The 20320-nt window shown below is 38.5% G+C and overlaps 1 protein-coding gene across 2 annotated transcripts in view; it reads right to left on the reverse strand.

The window, feature by feature from the left end:
• The window catches only part of il1rapl1a (interleukin 1 receptor accessory protein-like 1a), a 907971-nt gene that overhangs the window by 53911 nt on the left and 833740 nt on the right, over positions 1–20320 (reverse strand). For both annotated transcript variants that reach the window (XM_072914508.1, XM_072914507.1), the window contains exon 9: positions 10501–10633. In XM_072914508.1, the coding sequence (XP_072770609.1) occupies positions 10501–10633 (133 nt within the window). The remainder of the gene's footprint in view (positions 1–10500; positions 10634–20320) is intronic.

Below are 20320 nucleotides of genomic sequence, written 5' to 3' on the forward strand. Positions count from 1 at the left end.
GGAGGGGAAGTTTGAGCTGCATATAGCTTGCTTCGGTCCGGGGGAGGAGTTTGCAGGAGCGGCGCGTCTTGGCGGCGAGGGAAAGACCTCCTGGCCGGCTTCCGTCTTTGACGGCGCGCACGGTACTGCGGTGTAGCGGCGATGTCTTCCGACCAGAGGGAATCGATGGGGATAAGAGAGCCTCCAGGTCCCCACATGAGATTCGACCTCTCCTCCGTCGAATAGCGAAGCGTCTCGGCTTCCATCGCTCGCAACACCATGAGCGTACCTTCGTCCAACTCCTCGTTAGCCAGTGCGGGAGAATTGTTTTCTGCTGGCTTCGTACTGTAACGACGTGGTCGCATAGTGATGCGGGTGTGGTTCTCCCAAGGATGCAGATGGCTTCGGACACAGCTTGCAGGTAGGAAAAATGATTTATTTTAAATATAAATAATATGATGAATAAACAAAAGGGCTAGCGTGGGAGCTAGCAAACCAAAAGAGCCTAGCGTGAGAACTAGTAGCTAAGAAACAGTAAATAATTGTCGTCATCAGTTGTGTGAGAACAAACTAAACTCAAGGTGCTGAAAACACGTGACACAAACATAAACAAACTATGATCCGGGCAGCGGATCGTAACATACACCATGGATCTGTGTGTTTTTTTGTGACCGGATCCTAATTGTGTCGGTCCAGGAAGGCCGTTAAGATTCTGAACTAATAATACAGCTATCTGTTATTTTTTATATCCAGCTGACTCTCGTATTTCTGACACACTGTCACATTCAGTTCAAGTGCCGCTACTACGCACGGCTAGATGATATTCAGCTTGGAATAATTACAATATTTCCTCCGAGTGCACAAAGTCACGCACGCTAATAAGAGTCAGTGTCAGTTTGAAGTGAACGCCACTTAACATACGACCGCCGCTTCTGTACAACGCACTTCATCAATTGACCGTCCTCTAAGCCAGTGATCCCCAACCACCGGGCCGCCGTGCCGGTTTTTAATGGCAAAGACACAAAATATGCAAAATCTTCCACCAAAAATATTTCTCAAAGTGGAATATTTGATGTGGAGTAATCGGAACCTTGGATAGGTCAGTAATTCATAATAACATTGATTTTGATTCAATATTATGTTTTGAGCAATGACAGTTTGAAATAAATTGATTAACGTGGACTTAAACAAGTTGAAAAACTTATTGGGGTGTTACCATTTAGTGGTCAATTGTATGGAGTATGTACTGTACTGTGCAATCTACTAATAAAAGTCTCAATCAATCAATCCACTCCCTCGCTCTCTCGCTCTTTCTGTCTCTGCCCCTCCCTCACGAATGCTGCTGCGTGCGCACAATTTGTTTTGTTTTTAACCCCTTCTTAACCCTGAACGTACATTGAAAATAAACGCAACCCTAACTCAAAATGCCGGACATTTGAGGCATTTAAGAAACTCCGCCCGGACAGCCCCGCAAAAGAAGACATGTCCGGGGAAAAGAGGACGCATGGTCAGTCTAGAATATCTCAATGTTAAGAAACTCGGCTTCAGCTGCACCATGTCTTGTTAGTAAACACGAACACGCCCCCCCCCCCCCCCCTTCCCTCCCACACCCACACCCAGACACACACAAAGCACCTCTTCTCTTATCCCCGTTGTGACACAGGAAGAATCGACACTGCAACTCTCCAATAAAACACACTCAGATCTTCTGTTTTTAGCCGATACTACATAAAAAAATAACGTAAAATAACGCAGTAATGCATCATGTAGTAACGGTAACTGAGTTACTGAATATAAAAAATAACGCGTTAGATTACTAGTTACCGCCGAAACTAACGGCGTTACTTTGTAACGCGTTAGTCCCAACACTGGTTATAACGTCACCTTTATCGTTAGTTTTGAAGTCGAAATGCGTCCGTTCTCCCTTTTCTGTCAACACACTGTGTGTGCTAGTAAGTACTCTGTGATTGTTCGCTGCCGAACATGCTCCTCTGTTGACACGACGTGATGACGACGAGGGCGCGGGGGAATTGGGGGACCGGACTCATTAGTACATACTTGCCAACCCTCCCGAATTTTCCGGGAGACTCCCGAAATTCAGCGCCTCTCCCGAAAACCTCCCGGGACAAATATTCTCCTGAAAATCTCCCGATTTTCAGCCGGAGCTGGAGGCCACGCCCCCTCCAGCTCCATGCGGACTTGAATGAGGACATCCTTTTTTCACGACGGGAGGACAACAGGGTGACAAGAACTAAATCATTCAGACAAGAGATATATTGTATTATTATGTTTATCTTACCTAAAAATAAATATATTTATTAATTAAAAAAAAAAAAAAACGAAATACATTTTTACTATATTTTGCTAAAAACGTCAAAATTAATTGTATTTTTATTTGTATTTTTTCTGACTCCTTATTACATCCAGGCATTAGAATTATACATTAAAATAAACATATTTGAAATAATTAATTTTAAATTATCATAATAATTCATTTAAAATGACCATATTTAATTATTAAAATAATTGCTTGTTTATCAACAACTTTAGCATTTTATTCATTACATTTTGAAGCTCTCAGAAGCCAAGTTGTGTTAAATTCCTTAATATTTATTCATGCAAGTTTGAAGTATCAATTATCTAAACACAGTTTTATTTGCATATTTTCAGGATGTAGATCATACTTGCCAACCCTCCCGGATTTTCCGGGAGACTCCCGAAATTCAGCGATTTCTCCCGAAAATCTCCCGAAATTCTCCCGAAATTCAGGCGGAGCTGGAGGCCACGGCCCCTCCAGCTCCATGCGGACCTGAGTGACGTGTTGACAGCCTGTTGTACATGCATATGTGACCCACCCATAATGTGTCACATTTTTGTGTTGATTTATTTAGTTTATTTTGTGGTTTGAATTCGTTTTTGGAGCTGTCATTACACATTTATCAGTATTCACATTGGTCAGTAGGGGGCAGTAGGGCGTTTCTTCCCAATTGAATGCTATCACCTGCAGACCGGAAGTGTCTTGTCATTCTGATGAGAGCGACCAGTCTGTGAACAATTGAAACGTCCTGTGTGCTTTTTTCTCCTGTATAACAGGTTAGTTTTGGTGAATCAACTCACTGAATAATATCCATATGATCTTTATAAGTTTAAGTACACATTCTGATGGTGGAGCCTAACTCTAAAGTATTTGTGAGTTGTAGTTTGTATTTGTGAATGAATCCAGTGCACAGCTGCAGTAATCAATACAAAAAGGCGACGTGAGTACGCAATGTTTATATAGGAACTTCTGATCCTAATTCAGACTCCCAAATTAGAGCTCCCATTTTCTTATTGATTCTATAATGTATATTTGTATAATGTGTGTGTTCTGAAATAGTGACAGAGAATAGAACAAGGATGGACAATTCAACCCTTAACTCAACAATGAGTAGATGAGTGTTATGTGTGTGTTTATGTGTAAATAAATGAACACTGAAATTCAAGTATTTCTTTTATTTATATATATATATATATATATATATATATATATACATAAATAAATAATAATTTATTATATATATATATATATATATATGTAATAAAATATATATATATACATATATATAGCTAGAATTCACTGAAAGTCAAGTATTTTTATATATATATATATATCTTAACCACGCCCCCACCCCGACCACGCCCCCCACCCCCCACCCCCACCTCCCGAAATCGGAGGTCTCAAGGTTGGCAAGTATGATATATATATATATATATATGTATGAAATACTTGGTGAATTCTAGCTGTCAATATACCCTCCCCTCTTAACCACGCCCCCAACCACGCCCTGCCCCACCCCCGACCATGCCCCCATCCGCCACCTCCCGAAATCGGAGGTCTCAAGGTTGGCAAGTATGCATTAGTATCGCGGTACTGTACTAATACCGGTATACCGTAGAACCCTAGTGTGAACACTGCGGACCGGCAAAGTATCTCTGTTTTATTTTTGGTCCGGACCAAAGTACAGAATCTCAAATTTGAACGCAGCCTCAGTGTGCTTTCGATCTTGGGGGAATCCTGTGAGTTGTAGAGAAGTGTGTTGCTTAAAAGGAGATTTATTTCCCTCCCCGTATTCACGCCGCAGCACCAACACGTCCCAAACGCGTCTTCGTTACGCTCTCTCCCTTTCGCCAACCTTCTCACAATCTCTCATCCGCCGCCCTCGTCCTCGCCCGCCCATCTGTATGCCGCGTTAGGTGGGTGCGGAGAGGGAGATAGCAGAAGCGGCGGCGATGTGAAAAATGGTGGTTGTTAACCATCTGACAGTTGCTGTCTCCCCAGAGCTGCAGCCTCTCCAAACAGCTCTAATGGGAAACATGCACACGGAGCGGCGAATGGACTTGTTTAAAATGTGTTCTATGGCGCCGCCGAGGAAGACGCATTGGAAATGAGCTCATTTTGGACATCTTTGAGAGAGCGAGCAGGAAAGTGGGGATTTTTTATTTTTTTTGTGTTTGGTGGATGTTTCACTACTGCCCTGGAAAGAGATTGGAACGTCCTCTTTAACAGCTGTCTGTTCAAGGATGCTGCATAAAACCTTTATTAACTTAAAGCTAATATTTTAAGGTTTGAAAAGGACATGCACATGTAAAAATACACTAAACATTTGTCATAGTACAGGGGTCGGCAACCCAAAATGTTGAAAGAGCCATATTGAACCAAAAATACAAAAACAAATCTAGAGCCGCAAAAAATTAAAAGCCATATTACATACAGATAGTATGTCATGAGATATAAATTGAATTAAAGAGGACTTAAAGGAAACTAAATGAGCTCAAATATAGCTACAAATGAGGCATAATGATGCAATATGTACATATAGCTAGCCTAAATAGCATGTTAGCATCGATTAGCTTGCAGTCATGCAGTGACCAAATATGCCCGATTAGCACTCCACACAAGTCATTAACATCAACAAAACTCACCTTTGAGCATTCACGCACAAACTTAAAAGTTTGGTGGACAAAATGAGACAGAAAAAGAAGTGGCATAAAACATGTCCGAGAAAGTCGGAGAAAAGTTATAAATGTAAACAAACTACGGTGAGTTCAAGGACCGCCAAAATTAGTAGGACAAAACGGCGCTCGCCAAATAATCGAATCCGTGAAGCTGACAGTGTGCTTTATAACAATTAGGGAGGTTTGTGTCATGTTTGTCCTCCTACAGAAACCATATTAAAACAAAAAATATATTTTTTCCCCCTCATCTTTTTCCATTTTTCATACATTTTTTAAAAAGCTCCAGAGAGCCACTAGGGCGGCGCTAAAGAGCCGCATGCGGCTCTAGAGCCGCGGGTTGCCCGACCCCTGACATAGTATTACCTTCCTGACCCACATATACTGTAAGACAGATTTTTTTCCCCATAAAAACGTCTGAAAAGAGGGTTTCTATTTATACATACAAGCTAGTCTAGGAACTATCCATCCATTTTCTACCGCTTGTTACTTTGGGGGTCGCGGAGGGTGCTGGAGCCTATCTCAGCTGCATTCGGGCGGAAGGCGGGGTACACCCTGGAAAAGTTGCCACCTCATCACAGGGCCAACACAGATAGACAGACAACATTACTCAGTGGCCTAGTGCAGTGGTTCTCAAATGGGGGTACGCATACCCCTTGGGGTACTTGAAGGTATGCCAAGGGGTACGTGAGCTTTTTTTAAATATTCTAAAAAAAACAACAATTCAAAAATCCTTTATAAATATAAATAAAAACCTCTCTTTTTTTCCAAATAGTTCAAGAAAGACCACTACAAATGAGCAATATTTTGCACTGTTATACAATTTAATAAATCAGAAACTGATGACATAGTGCTGTATTTTACTTCTTTATCTCTTTTTTTTCAACCAGAAATGCTTTGCTCTGATTATGGGGTACTTGAATTAAAAAAAAATTCACAGGGGTACATCACTGAAAAAAGGTTGAGAACCACTGGCCTAGTGGTTAGAGTGTCCGCTCTGAGATCGGTAGGTTGTGAGTTCAAACCCTGGTCGAGTCATACCAAAGACTATAAAAATGGGACCCATTACCTCCCTGCTTGGCACTCAGCATCAAGGGTTGGAATTGGGAGTTAAATCACCAAAATGATTCCCGAGTGCGGCCACCGCTGCTGCTCACTGCTCCCCTCACCTCCCAGGGGGTGAACAAGTGGATGGGTCAAATGCAGAGGACACATTTCACCACACCTAGTGTGTGTGTGACAATCATTGGTACTTTAACTTTAACTTAACTTAACATTCACATTCACACACTGGGGCCAATTTTAGTGTTGCCAATCAACCTATCCCCAGGTGCATGTCTTTGGAGGAGGGAGGAAGCCGGAGAACCCGGAGGGAACCCACACAGTCACGGGGAGAACATGCAAACTCCACACAGAAAGTTTAAAAGTGTAAAAAGTTTTTTGCTTCGGTCATGAAATGATGATAATAGTTTTCCAGGGCATACATACATTATTTATTTAACGCTTAAATCTCTAGAGTCTACATCAACTTCAGATCCATACGTCAATTTTAAGTTTGCTTTTTTTTTTTTTTTTTTAATGTTGATTTATTGTTTTTTTTTTTTGGTTTTCTGCCCTTCTCGTCAAATAAAACTGTTTTTTTATGGCAAACACACAAAATATGCAAAATCTTCCACAAATGTTTTTTTTTCAAAGTGGAATATTTGATGTGAAGTAAACAGAGCCTTGGATAAGTCAATCATTTTTAAAAACATGTTTTGAGCAATGACAGTTTTAAAGAAAAAAAACAGCTTTGTTTTATTAGTCAACATTGCAACTTTTTCTAAGTAACATTTAGAAATATAAAATAACATTCGACTTTTGTTATGTTTTTGTTTTTTTTAATAGCATTTTTAGAATGTGCTGTGGACCTTGAAAACATTAGCTGCAAATGGCCTCCAGGCCACACTTTTAAGATCCCTGCTATAGATAATAACAATATTTATCTGATAAGTCTATTGATAAACGACTACTAGGTTCTTATTTCATTGATCCTGATTTTTTTAATAATTTTTTTTATTTTGCAAAAACAAATGTGAGTAAATAAGGTAGTCTTATATTGAGTGTTGTCTTATGTGAGGGTAAAGAGGTGGCACCATATGACTTCTCCAAAAGTGAGCCTGCCAAATTATTATTTGTTTGAAATTGAAGAGTTGATTTAAAGAAATACGAAAATATTTTCCTCCCCTTAAGTTTGTCCTAAAAAACATATCTTTCCAAAAACAGGACTTGAAAAAAAAAAAGAAATAAAAAAGGGCCGTCTTATATTCAGGGCCGTCATATATTAGGTTCAAAAAGCAAATGTTGACAATATTTGGATCATTTGAGTTGAGTTGAGTTGAGTTGAGTTTGAGTTTATTTGGAACATGCAAGCATACAACATGATACATCGCAATTTCCACTTTCTCTTTTCAACATGTTCGAAAAGGAGTAGGAAGAAGCAGAGCTTATTTAATCCTACTCCTTTTCTTTTACATAACAGTTGCTAAAACTTTTGTTCACTCCCTGTTCTCAATTTATTCACAATATACTCCATAAGTAATCACAATAAAAATAAATAAAGAAATAATAATTGGTGAAGTAAGTCATATTACATATAATGAGATAAGTAAGATTATTTTTCAGAATGAAAGAATGGATGGATGGAATAAATCCAGAATGTTTATCATGGTTCTTCTTTGTACTTTGTAAACACTTTAAGTTTGAAGAGTTTCTTGAAGTGGATCATATTAGTACATTGTTTGATTGCTTTGCTTAATCCATTCCATAATTTAATTCCACATACTGATATACTAAAGGTCTTAAGTGTTGTACGTGCATTTGAAAATAAGGGTAAAAATGGGAAATGTTGGTCTTTGCAACGAAACTAGATTTTTTTTTTAACAAAAGGTGAAACAATTTACATAAAATTATGGGAAAATACTATATATATATATATATATATATATATATATATATATATATATATATATATATATATATATACTGTATATATATATACATATATATACAGATTTGTTTTTTTTCTAATTTGTAAATTTATTTTTTATTATTTTTATTTTACTTAATTTTTTTTTAAATTTGTAAATTTATTTTTTATTATTTTTATTTTACTTTATTTTTTTATTTAATTGAATATACATATATATTTTTTTATTTATTTTTTATTGTTTTTATTCATTTATTTATTTTATTTTATTTATTTATTAATTTTTATCTCCCGAATTCGGAGGTCTCAAGGTTGGCAAGTATGATTGCGACAACGACTTTTTTGTTTTTTTAAATTTGTAAATTTATTTATTATTATTTTTATTTTACTTTTTTTTTTTTAAATTTGTAAATTTATTTTTTATTATTTTTATTTTACTTTTTTTTTTTAATTGTTTTATTTAATTGAATATACATATATTTTTTTTATTTATTTTTTATTGTTTTTATTCATTTATTTATTTTATTTTATTTATTTATTAATTTTTATCTCCCGAATTCGGAGGTCTCAAGGTTGGCAAGTATGATTGCGACAACGACTTTTTACTGTCAACTGAGTTTCGTTTTTTAATGATTTCTGCTGGTGGTGTGCCTCCGGATTTTTTCAACGCAAAAAATGGGCCTTGGCTCAAAAAAGGTTGAAAACACTGCACTAGTGTCTCGTCCCAATAACCATTCTCCAAACAGAAAATGTCCCCAAAGCCAAGTCCTTCCGGGCTGAGCTTCCCATCCATCCTGAGGAGTTACGGTGGAGAAATCAAATGGTTTGCAATGTTTCAGCCTATTGACTCCACATTACGCCCCGGATGGAACCGACCATTTTCCCACAGATGCACTCGCTTCATTCCGAGCAGCTGCTCACTTTCCATTTATTTCGCTATAATGTTGACTTGACTCGCCGCTTTGGATCGCTATTCATGAGTTTGAATGAAGAAAATACATGTTGCTTCAGTAGCAAAGTATATTTGCATACTACTCTGTTGCATTGATTATATGTCTTCACCTTAACTGCAGTCGCCAGCAAAGTGCTGTCACATATCCAATACAGAAAATGAAGGAGGTTTAAAGTGTGTCGCAGCAGAAGGTGCACTCACACAAGCCAAACACACATTTTATGCTTGCTTTAAGTCAATGTAAACCAAAATTGCTAATGTGACACTCTTTTTACCAAGCTCTATTTCCAGTCAAACCTTTGGAGACACTTTCTCATTTAATAGCGTTAGCAAGTGTCTCTAAACTTTTGACTGATACTGTAAAAAAAGATAAAATACATTTATGAAGTGCGGCTACACAGGTTAATGAAATAAATAACTGATGAAATAATGAATTAAATCCTGAAAATAATTACCGGTAATCAAATAAATCATAAAATAATAATTATATTATTTTTAATTTAGTTGTATTAATTTAATTGTATTATAATTAATCAAATAATTGAATAGAAATAATAATAATTTTAGTATTATTAATTAATTGTATTAATTACATTTTATAATACAGGTGTGTAATAGCAGGTGTCTCTAAACTTTTGCCTGGTACTGTAAAAAAAGATCAAATGCATTATTGAAGTGCTGCCACACAGGTTAATGAAATAAATAACTGATGAAATCATTAATTAAATCCTTAAATAATTAATCAAATAATCAATGAAATACACTATGAAATAATAATAATTATATTATTATTATTAATTTAGTTGTATTATAATTAATTAAATAATTAAATACATTACGAAATAATACAAATATTTGTATTATTAATTTAGTTGTATTAATTACATTTTATAATACAAGTGTATAATAGCAGGTGTATCTAAAATTTTGCCTGGTACACAGGTTAATGAAATAATAAAATAACTGGTGAAGTAATTAAAAACACCCTGAAATAATTATTTAAAAACTAAATACATCATGAATTAAAGTAAGTTTAATATTAATAATTTAGTTATAATTTATTTGTATTTTATTACTATTCATTTAATAATTATTTGAATGGTAAAACAATTACATAATGATGTAAAACTGTATTTATTCATTAAATAAATTAAAAACACATTTATGTATTTAATTCTCATTTTAATTAAATAACGCCACATTTAGGTAAGTATTTAAAAATGTATTTATTGATTTCATTTTGTCCCTTTTGACCCTCCATAGTTTTGTTTTTATAACATAATGCTGCACTGTCCGAAATATAAGACACCGCAAAATATATGACGCCCTCTTTTTTTTCAAGACCTGTTTTTGGAAAAGACAATTTAGAAAAAAACAACAACAATGTTTTCAATATCATTTTAAATTAGTATTATGTATTGTAAAAAAAAAAAAAAACGCTTGGTAACACCAGGTGACCGGTGTGTGTGCCGGAAAAACAATTTCTGAATCACATGGGGAGAAGTCGCTGGTTTGTGTGTGGAAAAGTCTCGACCCCAAATATAGGACGACCCCTTCTTTTTAAGACCTTTTTGGGGGGGGGGGGGGGGGGGGATCACAATTTCCTTACTTGATTTCTGTCTCCTGCACTCGCTCCTCGTCCAGATCCTCGATGAACTTATCTCCTTTCATCCAGTAGATGAGTGGGCTGACGTCCCCGCTGTAGCCGAAAAAGGCTCGACACGTCAGGTTGAGAGCTCCTCCTGCAAAAGAGCGTAGACCACATTTAGACACCTCTCATAACGTCACGTCGTCGATACATGCTATTCCACGATGTACGTTTCTTGTTGCTTCAGACAACGTATGCAAACATTTTAAACACAACATAAAAAGTCATTTAGGACAAAACCGAACTGGAACACGTCATGTTTTGCAAATACTAGCTCATTTGGAATTGTATGCCTGCAACATGTTTCAAAAAAGCTGGCACAAGCGGCAAAAAAGACTGAAAAAGTTGAGGAATGCTCATAAAACACTTAATTGGAAGATCCCACAGGTGAACAGGCTAATTGGGAACAGGTGGGTGCCATGATTGGGTATAAAAGCAGCTTCCATGAAATGCTCAGTCATTCACAAACAAGGATGGAGCGTGGGTCACCACTTTGTGAACAAATGCATGAGCAAATTGTTTAAGAACAACATTTCTCAACCAGCTATTGCAAGGAATTTAGGGATTTCACCATCTATGGTCCGTAAAATAATCAAAAGGTTCAGAGAATCTGTAGAAATCACTGTACGTAAGCAGCAAGGCTGAAAACCAACATTGAATGCCCGTGACCTTCGATCCCTCAGGCGGTACTGCATCAAAAACCGACATCGGTGTGTAAAGGATATCACCACATGGGCTCAGGAACACTTCAGAAGACCACTGTCAGTAACTACAGTTCGTCACTACATCTGCAAGTGCAAGTTAAAACTCTTCTATGCAAAGTGAAAGCCATTTATCAACAACACCCAGAAACGCCAGCGGCTTCGCTGGGCCCAAGCTCATCTAAGATGGACTGATGCAAAATGTAAAAGTGTTCTGTGGTCTGACGAGTCTACATTTCAAATTGTTTTTGGAAACTGTGGACGTCGTGTCCTCCGGACCAAGGAGGAAAATAACCATCCGGATTGTTATAGGCACAAAGTTCATAAGCCAGCATCTGTGATGGTATGGGGGTGTATTAGTGCCCAAGGCATGAGTAACTTACACATCTGTAAAGGCGCCATTAATGCTGAAAGGTACATACAGGTTTTGGAGCAACATATGTTGCCAATCAAGCAACGTTATCATGGACGCCCCTGCTTATTTCAGAAAGACAATGCCAAGCCACGTGTTACAACAGCTTGGCTTCGTAGTAAAAGTGTGCGGGTACTAGACTGGCCTACCTGTAGTCCAGACCTGTCTCCCATTGAAAATGTGTGGTGCATTATGAAGCCTAAAATACCACAACAGAGACCCCCGGACTGTTGAACAACTTAAGCAAGAATGGGAAATAATTCCACCTGTTTTTATTCACGAATTACACAACGTGCCAACTTCACTGGTTTTGGGTTTTGTACTTTTATATGCACGCACTAGTCTGATTCCTGCTGTTGTTGCTTCTCTGTTTTCACACTTCACTGTTAATTGCCAGTTTACAAGGTCTAAGTCCATCATTGGCCAAACGCAGTGTGCCTCCCAAACACTAGGGGGCGATTTCCGCTTGATCCTGCAGGAACAATAGCCAACAGGTGATGCAAAGTCCTCCCGCTCTTACGTAAGGTTTTAACGTGTGCTTAAATCTGCCTTGACTCTTGCGGCGGTGCTTCTCCTCAGAGGCTGTGAGAAAACGCTGACTGCTGCTTTAGTGTCGACAATACTTTAGGAACTACTTTAATCCTCCAAGCAAATGCTGAAAAGTTATAAAAGTGTCTCTTTTATAGTGGATTGAATAAATTCTGATGGCTTGCTTGGACCGACTAAAAACAAACTTTTGTTGTTACTTAATTTGGCAGTGAATCATCTTTAATGCATTCATAAATTAAATGTCAGTGTTGTTGTCCAAATCGTTGTATATGGGCATTCCATTCTTACTGCACTACATAAATTTGATTAAGAAGACTGGTGTTCCTCTTGTGCTTCTTCTCACTCACTACAATATATCTATTAAATATTTCTATCCAACATTTAGGGTAATAATACACACTGTACTTACAGAACTTTTAAATACACCTCATATTATCATCTACTTATCCCTAATGAACAGCGCAAACATAACGTTTTCAGTCTATTTAAATTCAATTCAGAATACAAAAATAAAAGACCTGGTGTTAAGTTATGGCTGTTTGACCGCCACAGATACATTTGGCGCTACCTATTCGCCCTTGTCATTAACACATTATAATGGGACTGTGAATGCAGCTTGTCAATACAACTCCATGCAGTAGAAGGCATGGCAACTCTGCTTCTTAACACACTTCTGCCAGAGAATAAGAAGACATAGCAGGCGAGGTTGGTGTTGAGAATTATTCAGAGAGTATTCGGACCCCTCTAAATCAGTGGTCCCCAACCACCGGGTCGCGGACCGATTGGTACCGGGCCGCACAAGAAATAAAAAAATAAATAATAATAATTATTATTTATTAAATCAACATAAAAAACACAATATATACATTATATATCAATATAGATCAATACAGTCTGCAGGGATACAGTCCATAAGCACACATGATTGTATTTCTTTATGACAAAAAAAAATAAAAAATAAAAAAGTACCATAACCCTCCAAGTCCGTGGGACAAATTTTCAAGTTTTGACCGGTCCGCAGCAACAAAAAGTTTATTATATTATTATATATTATATTATCGGCCGATAAATGCTTTAAAATGTAATATTAGAAATTATCGGTATCGGTTTCAAAAAGTGGGCTTCACGGTGGCAGAGGGGTTAGTGCATCTGCCTCACAATACGAAGGTCCTGAGTAGTCTTGGGTTCAATCCCGGGCTCGGGATATTTCTGAGTGGAGTTTGCATGTCCTCCCCGTGACTGCGTGGGTTCCCTCCGAGTACTCCGGCTTCCTCCCACTTCCAAAGACATGCACCTGGGGATAAGTTGATTGGCAACACTAAATTGGCCCTAGTGTGTGGATGTGAGTGTGGATGTTGTCTGTCTATCTGTGTTGGCCCTGCGATGAGGTGGCGACTTGTCCAGGGTGTACCCCGCCTTCCGCCCGATTGTAGCTGAGATAGGCTCCAGCGCCCCCCGCGACCCCAAAGGGAATAAGCGGTAGAAAATGGATGGATAGATGGGTTTCAAAAAGTAAAATGTATGACTTTTTAAAACACCGCTGTACGGAGTGGTACGCGGACGTAGGGAGAAGTACAGAGCAGTTGCGTCTCCCAGTCATACTTGCCAACCCTCCCGATTATCCCGGGAGACTCCCGAATTTCAGCGCCCTTCCCGAAAATCTCCCGGGGCAACCATTCTCCCGAATTTCTCCCGATTTCCACCCAGACAACAATATTGAGGGCGTGCCTTAAAGGCACTGCCTTTGCGTGCCGGCCCAATCACATAATATCTATGGCTTTTCACACACACAAGTGAATGCAACAGCCATACAGGTCACACTGAGGGTGACCATATAAACAACTTTAACACTGTTACAAATATGCGCCACACTGCGAAACCACATCAAACAAGAATGACAAACACATTTCGGGAGAACATCCGCACCGTAACACAACATAAACACAACAGAACAAATACCCAGAAACCCCTTGCAGCACTAACTCTTCCGGGACGCTACAATATACACCCCCTGCAATCCCCCCACCCCCACCTCAACCCCGGCCCCCCCAATACCAACCTTTTCATGCTCTCTCAGGGAGAGCATGTCCCAAATTCCAAGCTGCTGTTTTGAGGCATGTTAAAAAAAATGACTAGTGTGTGGATGTGAGTGTGGATGTTGTCTGTCTATCTGTGTTGGCCCTGCGATGAGGTGGCGACTTGTCCAGGGTGTACCCCGCCTTCCGCCCGATTGTAGCTGAGATAGGCTCCAGCGCCCCCCGCGACCCCAAAAAGGGAATAAGCGGTAGAAAATGGATGGATGGATGGACTTCAATAATAAATATGGCAGTGCCATGTTGGCATTATTTTTCCATAACTTGAGTTGATTTATTTTGGAAAACCTTGTTACATTTTTTAATGCATCCAGCGGGGCATCACAACAAAATTAGGCATAATAATGTGTTAATTCCACGACTGTATATATCGGTATCAGTTGATATCGGAATCGGTAATTAAGAGTTTGGTCAATAATCGGAATATTGGATATCAGCAAAAAAGCCATTATCGGACATCTCTAATTATAGTATTTTTCATATTATACTGCACGGCGTGTGTGGTGGGGGTGTTTTCAAAACATTCATTTTGTTGTTTCAGTGCCTGTCCACAGTGGTGATTACGCAACACTTGCGTCCACCCATACATTGTTGCAGCGTCAGACAACCTTCGGTCCGGCACCAGAGTACCCGGCTGAGACTCTCGTGTCAAAAGCGCACACGTAAGTGCACTTAAATGACGGCGAGAAAATTGTAATGAACACACAAGGGCACTCAACAGCCTCCTAAGCCCCCCTCGGAGGCCGCGCCAGGGAAGTGGGGGGGAGGCTGACGACGACGTTATTTTATTTAGAGCCACTGCCGCCGCTCATGAGGGAAGGTCAGGAGTCTGATTGATTATTTCTCCGCCCCGACAGACAAGCTTCGTACGGAGGGAGAAAACGTGGGTAGCGATGCCATTATAAACAGATTCAGTAACATTAGGATAATGATGGGGGGTTCTGTAAAGCATAATGGTCGTCTGTGAGGCTGATTAACGGCAAGGTCGCCATATTGTGCTTCCCCTCGTCCCATGATGCATTGCTGTTGTGTGGAGCCACATGTAAACAACACGCACATGGAGCGGGCGCATAAGTCATGACAGAGTAGAGGTGGAAGGAGGAGAGTCCTCCAGGGACGTGACATGAGAGGAATAATGAGGCGAGCAGCACATGGGGGGTAGGGGGCGCTCTTCCACTGCGTTGGGTCACAGGCCGGTGACGTCACAGGTGCCGCTTTCACACACAATTTGATTGACACTGAAAGAGGCCTACGTCAGCTGCTTTTGGGCGGAAGGCGGGGTACACCCTGGGCCATACTTGCCAACCTTGAGACCTCCGATTTCGGGGGGTGGGGGGCGGGGCGGGGGCGTGTTTGGGGTCAAGTATTTTATATATATATATATATATATATATATATATATATATATATATATATATAAGAAATACTAAGTCAAGTATTTCATATATATATATATATATATATATATATATATAAATAAAATAAATACTTGATTTCAGTGTTCATTTATTTACACATATACACACACATAACACTCATCTACTCATTGTTGAGTTAAGGGTTGAATTGTCCATCCTTTTTCTATTTGTCACTATTTTTCTAACCATGCTGAACACCCTCACTGATGATGCATTGCTGTGTGGCACGCAAAAAGTGCTTTCATCAAATGCACTAGATGGCAGTATTGTACTGTTTAAGAGTGTCACAACATTGCTGTTTACGGTTTACGGTAGACAAAACGTGACTGCTGTTGTTGTGTGTTGTTGCCGCGCTGGGAGGACGTTAATGAAACTGCCTAACAATAAACCCACATAAGAAACCAACAACTCGCCCTCGATCATTCTACAGTTATAACATGATTGGGCAGGTACGCTGATTATATAGTGTGACTGAATTTCGGGAGATTTTCGGGAGGGTTGGCAAGTATGCCCTGGGCCGACCCCGAAAGGGACAAGCGGTAGAAAATGGATGCATGGATGAAAGAGGCATTCGTTAGCTGTGCTGACAAGGTTATCGTTTCACCATCTTGGATTTTTCAGCACAAAAAATGTCCTCACTAAAAACGAGGATTCTAACCCATTTTGGGCATATGACTATTAATAGGAATCTATCAAGTTGATCATTCATTTATGCCAGGGGTGTCAAACGTACGGCCCGCGAACAGGTATTATCCGGCCCGCGGGATGAGTTTGCTAAGTATAAAAACGAGCCGAAATTTTGAGTTTGAGTTTATTTGGAACATGCATGCATACAACATGATACATCACAATTTCCAGTTTCTCTATTCAACATGTTTGAAAAGGAGTAGGAAGAAGGAGAGCTTATTTAATCCTACCCCTTTTCCTTTACATAGCAGTTGCTAAAACGTGTGTTCACTTCCTGTTCTCAATTTATTCACAATATACTCCGTAAGTAATAACAATAAAAATAAATAAATAATAATTATTGAAGTAAGTTAATTTCATATGGTGAGATGAGTAAGATTATCTAGAAAATGAATGGATGGATGAGATAAATTCAGAATGTTTATCATGGTTCTTCTTCTTTGTACTTTGTAAACACTTAAAGTTTGAGGAGTTTCTTGAAGTGGATCATATTAGTACAGGGGTCGGCAACCCGCGGCTCTTTAGCGCCGCCCTAGTGGCTCTCTGGAGCTTTTTCAAAAATGTATGAAAAATGGAAAAAGATGAGGGGAAAAAAAAACATTTTTTGTTTTAATATGGTTTCTGTAGGAGGACAAACATGACACAAACCTCCCTAATTGTTAAAAAGCACACTGTCTATATTAAACATGCTTCACTGATTCGAGTATTTGGCGAGCGCCGTTTTGTCCTACTAATTTGGCGGTCCTTGAACTCACCGTAGTTTGTTTACATCTCCGACTTTCTAGGACGTGTTTTATGCCACTTCTTTTTCTGTCTCATTTTGTCCACCAAACTTTTAACGTTGTGCATGAATGCACAAAGGTGAGTTTTGTTGATGTTATTGACTTGTGTGGAGTGCTAATCAGACATATTTGGTCACTGCATGACTGCAAGCTAATCGATGCTAACATGCTATTTAGGCTAGCTATATGTACATATTGCATCATTATGCCTCATCTGTAGGTATATTTGAGGTCATTTAGTTTCCTTTAAGTCATCTTAATTCAATGTATATCTCATGACACACTATCTGTATGTAATATGGCTTTTAATTTTTTGCGGCTCCAGACAGATTTGTTTTTGTATTTTTGGTCCAATATGGCCATACTTGCCAACCCTCCCGGATTTTCCGGGAGACTCCCGAAATTCAGCGCCTCTCCCGAAAATCTCCCGGGACAAATTTTCTCCCGAAAATCTCCCGAAATTCAGGCGGACCTGAGTGACGTGTCGACAGCCTGTTTTCACGTCCGCTTTCCCACAATATAAACAGCGTGCCTGCCCAATCACGTTATAACTGTAGAATGATCGAGGGTGAGTTGTTGGTTTCTTATGTAGGTTTATTGTTAGGCAGTTTCATTAACGTCCTCCCAGTGCGGTAACAACACACAACAACAGCAGTCACATTTTCGTCTACTGTAAAGCAGTTCGTCTGCCGTAAACAGCAATGTTGTGACACTCTTAAACAGGACAATACTGCCATCTACTGTACATGCATATGTGACAATAACATCTAGGGCTTTTAGAGAGTGCAGTGCACAACTGCGCACACAACAAGGAGACGAAGCAGAATGCATCATCAGAGAGGGTGTTCAGCATGGTTAGAAAAATAGTGACAGAGAATAGAACAAAGATGGACAATTCAACCCTTAACTCAACAATGAGTAGATGAGTGTTATGTGTGTGTATATGTGTAAATAAATGAACACTGAAATTCAAGTATTTCTCTTATTTATATATATATATATATATATATATATATATATATATATATATATATATATATATATATATATATATATATATATAAGAAAATAAATATATATATATATATATATATATATATATATATATATAGAGAGAGAGAGAGAGAGAGAGAGAGAGAGAGAGAGAGATATATAGCTAGAATTCACTGAAAGTCAAGTATTTCTTATATATATATATATATATATATATATATATATATATGAAATACTTGACTCCTCCCCTCTTAACCACGCCTCCAACCACGCCCCCTCCCTCCCCTTATGTTGCATTAGGTCATTAAAAACTGCAGATCGCTCCTGTCATATAGAGGATCTTGGACGAGCATTGTGTTGCATTAGGTCATTAAAAACAGCAGAGCGCTCCTGTCATATAGAGGATCTTTAACAAGCATTATATTGTATTTGGGCGATAAAAACACCAGAGCGCTCCTCTATGTAGAGGATCTTTGACTAACATTATAATACAATAGGCCATTAGAAACAACAGAGCACTTCTGTCATTTAGAGGATCTTTGACGAGCATTATGTTGCATTAGGTCATTTAAAATATCATGACTCTCTTGTCATATAGAGGATCTTTGACTAGCGTTTTTGCAGTAGGTCCTTAAAAACAGCAGCTCACTCTTGTCATGTATAGGATCCTTGGCCTAAAGGGGGAACTGCACTTTTTTTTTGTAATTTTGCCTATTGTTCACAATCACTGTGAAAGACATGATGACGGATGGATTATTTTTCATTGCATTCTAAATATTAAAACACATTTCATCAATGGAGCCCATGGGAGCCATTCAATTCTGCAGACACGGGGGGCACAAACACTTTTCGTGTCGTTCTCACCAGTTTCAGGTCCTAAATGACTGTCAAAGTGTACCAACTTGTTGTATTATATCTTCAGCAATCTACTGTTCAGGTGAGAGTCCTGATTTATGATCTACAATAAACTTAAAGGGAGCAGGGAAGCGAGGAAGCAGCAGACTACTCGATGATGTAAACATAGGGACACATGGAAGTGATTACGCTGTAAATAGTTTGTCTGCATTAGCGCCTATAATAATAATATCACTAATACTTGGTTGATATTCAAGTCACGAAATGTAAATTGAGTATTGTTGGCGCTTTTTGAATGGTAATTTATAGTGGAGCTCCCATTAGCTCCACTGTAAGCTTAATTGTATTTACGTTTATTTAATATTTAGAATGCATAAAAAAAATCCATCCGTTGTCATGTCTTTCATAATGATTGTGAACGATCCAAAAAAAGTGGGGTTCCCCTTTAAAGACAGCAGAATGTTCCTGTCATTTACAGTATCTTGGAATAGCATTTTTGCATAAGATCTTTAAAAAAAATCAGTGCAGCTGTCATTTAAAGGTTATTGAACAGCATTTTTGCAGTAGTTCCTTGAACACAGCAAACAACTCCTGTTGTCTAGAGGATCTTTGACTGGTGTTATTATATCAGATCTTTAAAAACAGCAGAGCACTTTTTGACATGTAGAGGATCTTTGATTAGCATTTTTGCAGAAAGTCCTTAAAAACAGCGGATCATTCTTGTCATATATAGAATCTTTGGCCAAAGCTTTTGTATTAGGTCCCTAAAAATAGCACAGCGCTCCTGTTATATTTCTCATTTCTCATTTTTATTTATCTCCTTCATTGATGTGCATTGATAGACAATTATACCACAATTATTCAATTATACATTTACACACCAATGCCTGAGAAGGAGCAGGATGAAGAAAAAAATCGTATATTTTCCTGCCCCCTTCAACATAATACTTAGTCTTAATGATTTATAAACCAACAATTACATCCAAATAAACCAACAATTACATCCAATATATTCAATACAGGATTCAGAGTGTTACTAAAACGGCCTTCTTTCATCTCCGTAATATCGCTAAAATTCGTTCCATTTTGTCTACTAGCAACGCTGAGATCATTATTCATGCGTTCGTTACGTCTCGTCTTGATTACTGTAACGTATTATTTTCGGGTCTCCCTATGTCTAGCATTAAAAGATTACAATTGGTACAAAATGCGGCTGCGAGACTTTTGACAAGAACAAGAAAGTTTGATCATATTACGCCTATACTGGCTCACCTGCACTGGCTTCCTGTGC

This window comes from Nerophis lumbriciformis, linkage group LG13 (assembly GCF_033978685.3).
Source record: "Nerophis lumbriciformis linkage group LG13, RoL_Nlum_v2.1, whole genome shotgun sequence".
NCBI classification, from domain to species: Eukaryota; Metazoa; Chordata; class Actinopteri; order Syngnathiformes; family Syngnathidae; genus Nerophis; species Nerophis lumbriciformis.